The sequence below is a fragment of the Passer domesticus genome, assembly GCF_036417665.1.
Source record: "Passer domesticus isolate bPasDom1 chromosome 8 unlocalized genomic scaffold, bPasDom1.hap1 SUPER_8_unloc_1, whole genome shotgun sequence".
Taxonomy (NCBI): domain Eukaryota; kingdom Metazoa; phylum Chordata; class Aves; order Passeriformes; family Passeridae; genus Passer; species Passer domesticus.
In genome coordinates this window covers 434,219-437,896 of record NW_026989900.1, presented here as the reverse complement: position 1 = coordinate 437,896, position 3,678 = coordinate 434,219, and the positions used below count along the sequence as shown (strand labels likewise).

Here is a 3,678-nt window from a genome sequence, read left to right as displayed (position 1 = left end):
GAAATCAGCACAGTGTCCCTTAGAGGCAGCATCAGGATCACATTTCCAACTACCTCAGAGTTTCTCTGATATTGCCATCAGAACCTGCAGAGACAAAGCTGCCCCTGGGCAGTGCCGGAGCTGGGAGAGGTCTTCAGGGCAGAGCTGAGCCCCCAGGGCTGGGCTGGGGTATTTAAAGACCTTGCCAACCCCAACTACTGCATGATTACTTTTTATACAGATCCCCATGCCAAGACAGCACAAATCTCCAACAGCAGCTCCATCAGGCACTTCCTCCTGCTGGCATTGGCAGACACGCGGCAGCTGCAGCTCCTGCACTTCTGCCTCTTGCTGGGCATCTCCCTGGCTGCCCCCCAGGCCAACGGCCTCATCATCAGCGCCGTAGCCTGCGGCCACCACCTGCACACGCCCATGTTCTTCTTCCTGCTCAACCTGGCCCTCAGCGACCTGGGCTCCATCTGCACCACTGTCCCCAAAGCCATGCACAATTCCCTCTGGGACACCATGACCATCTCCTACACAGGATGTGCTGCTCGGCTCTTTCTTTTGTATTTCTTCCTGTCAGCAGAGTTTTCCCTCCTGACCATCATGTGCTACGACCGCTACGTGTCCATCTGCAAACCCCTGCACTACGGGACCCTCCTGGGCAGCAGAGCTTGTGCCCACATGGCAGTAGCTGCCTGGGCCAGTGCCTTTCTCAATGCTCTCATGCACATAGCCAATACATTTTCCCTGTCTCTGTGCCATGGCAATGTCCTGGGCCAATTCTTCTGTGAAATCCCACAGATCCTCAAACTCTCCTGCTCCAAATCCTATCTCAGAGAAGTGGGTCTTATTGGTGTTAATGTCTGTTTGTTATTTAGCTGTTTTGTGTTCATTGTTTTCTCCTATGTGCAGATCTTCAAGGTTGTACTGAGGATCCCCTCTGAGCAGGGACGGCACAAAGCCTTTTCCACCTGCCTCCCTCACCTGGCTGCGGTCTCTCTGTTCATCAGCACTGGCATGCTTGCTCATCTGAAGCCCTCCTCCAACTCCTCCCCATCCCTGGATCTGGCCCTGTCAGTTCTGTACTCAGTGGTGCCTCCAGCCCTTAATCCCCTCATCTACAGCCTGAGGAACCAGAAGCTCAAGGCTGCAGCATGGAGACTGATGTCCGTACGCTTTCAGGAATGTTAAAATCCTGGCGAATTTCTGCAAATCACTTGTAATAAAACTCATCTTTGACACTTCTTGTTGGCTTCATTTTGGAGGTTTTTTCCTTTGTTTTACTTTTTTCATATTGTCCAGCAAAAAATGTCATTTTATGTACATTTTTCATTTTGTTTCTCTCCAACTTCCCTGTGGCCACAGACTGTGTCAATGAGGAGCTGTGCTCTCAGTGGTTTTAAAGGAAATAAAGGATCTCCAGCAATGTTTTCTGCAGCGATGCCCTTTTGTTGCCTTCTCTGGAGCTGCAGCAGCAATGTCAGTGTGCAGAGCTGGGGCTGATCAGTTCTGGCACAGCAGCTGTGCCCAGCAGCAGCAGCAGCACTTGGTGTTGGCAGTGCTGCTGCCGTGGCCCTGCCCCGCTGCCCTGGTGGCCCTGGTGTTGCTGCAGGGCCTGAGTGCTCTCGGGGCCGGGCACAGTCCTGGGGTTGGCAGTGCTGGGGCTGCAGCAGGGACAGGCCATGGGCACTGCTGGGGCAGCGCTGATGCCTCAGGCCAGGCCCTGGGGGCTGCAGGCTCCTTGCCCAGGCTCTCTCAAGAACACGGCCAGGCCAATGCTCAGCACAGAAAAGCCCCAGGCTGAGCAGCCCCAGGCTGGCCGTGGGCAGGCTGGGGGCAAACAGCATGGCTGGGGCTCTGCAAGGGCCCTGGGGGAGACGGGAAGGAGCAGCAGAGCAGGGGCTGATCCATCCCCAGTGTGCTGCACAGCCCAGGGCAGCGTCCCAGAGCGTCCTGATGGAGCTGTCAACAACATCTCCCCTCTGCAGCCCTGGCCTCTCCCCCAGCTCACAGAGGTGCCGCATCCTTGCAGGCACAGCCACGGCAGCACTGGCTCAGGAGCCCCTGTTTGCATTGCACAGAGCAGGCAGGAGCACCCCCATGCTGCTGCTGTGGGGACATGAACCTGAGGGAGCACAAATGCCATCAGCCCCTGGGGCCAGCAAGGTCTGGGGGACACCAGGGAAACCACTCAGCTTTGTCCTGGCCTCTGCAGTCAGCCAGAAAGTTTGTTCCCACCAGCTGGCAGTTTCCCGTCTGTCCCACTGCAGATGCTGTTGCTCAGAGCCAGGGCTGCCTGGCAGCCACCATAAAACTGCCCCGAGAATTTCCTTTGCTCCACCTTTGCTTTCTTTACCCATCCCTGATCCAGGTTTCTTCCTATTGTCTAGCCCTGTCCCCTCCCCTGCACACAGCCCATCCCTGTTTGCCCTTTCCTCTCTGGCCCCACTCCCCATTCCAGTTCCTGACTTGGCACCATGGGAACGTCCCTTGGGCAGCAGGATCATCCTCCAAGTGCTGCAGGAATTGTCTGCAGGCTCCTGCAGTGCCTCAAGCTGCTCCCTTGCCAGAGGCACCCCAGGCCAGGGGGGCACATCTGGGCTGCTGTGTCTGCCTGTGGGGCTCCCTGTTCTGGGCAATGAGGAGGAGCTGCAGAGGCTCTGCAGGACTGACAGGATGGGCTTTGGGGCTGGCAGGACAAGGTGAGGCACCTGGGCTGCTGGAGCTTCTGAAGAGGAGGCCCAGGGCTCATCCTGCAACTGCTGCAAGGGTGGATTTAGAGAATCCCAGAATCAGTAAGGTTGGAAAAGACCTTGGAAATCATCAAGTCCAATCTGTGCCCTGACATTGCCTTGTCTCCCTGAAGCCTCCTCTTCTCCAGGATAAATGAACTCAGTTCCCTCACCTGCTTCTCACAGGAGATGTGCTGCAGACCACTCACCAGCCTTGTTGCCCTTCTCTGGACATGCTCCAGCCCCTCCATGTCCTTCCTAAATTGGGGGTCCTGAACTGGACACAGCACCTGAGGTGCTGCCTAACTGGTGCTGAGCACAGGGGAAGAATCACTGCCCTGCTCCTGCTGGCCACACCATTCCTGATCCATAGGAGTGCCAGAGGTTGGATGGGGGATATGGCAGGGAGGTGGTGGGGACAAAGTGTTCTTGATTGTCAGCCATGAAGTTTCTTGATTTTCATATCTTTTCAGACTGCTTTAGAAGGTGCTGAGGTCAATATCAATTGGACATTACTGATATCAATCTATAAACAGGAAAAGAAAACAGGACAAAATAGTTGTCTCTGCATTTTTTCCGATATAACATATTCACCTGGGATACACATCTGAAATCTGTCTAATTAAGCACAGAAGATTTAAAACTTCAATTTTTGCCATGAGCTTTTCTTGTTCAGGTCTTTTGAACAAATGTTTATGTTATATTTTCTTAATTATCCCGTCATAAAAAAAACCCAAACAAAATTAAATGTAGCAGCAGTTTAAATGAAGTAAGTAGCTTAAAAGTATATAAAATTGTATGCACTCAAAATATTGACAATATAATTTGGTTATTATAGGGATAATTTGGTTCTTATAATAGCACATAAGCAAAAATAACCGTGTGGGGTAGCACAGGGTACAGAGTGCAGGGCTTGACCCCTGTCCCCTCACGTACATATTGCCAAAACTAAAATTCTCCT

At 53.0% G+C, this 3,678-nt stretch overlaps 1 protein-coding gene across 1 annotated transcript; it reads left to right on the top strand.

Moving 5' to 3' along the window:
• Positions 1 to 399: 399 nt before the first annotated feature.
• On the top strand, positions 400 to 1,402 carry LOC135291602 (olfactory receptor 14A16-like; the record flags this gene model as incomplete). Its single annotated transcript, XM_064405882.1, has 1 exon — positions 400 to 1,402. A coding segment is annotated over one exon (777 nt), but the record flags the coding sequence as incomplete, so codon positions are not given.
• Between the last annotated feature and the right edge of the window lie 2,276 nt (positions 1,403 to 3,678).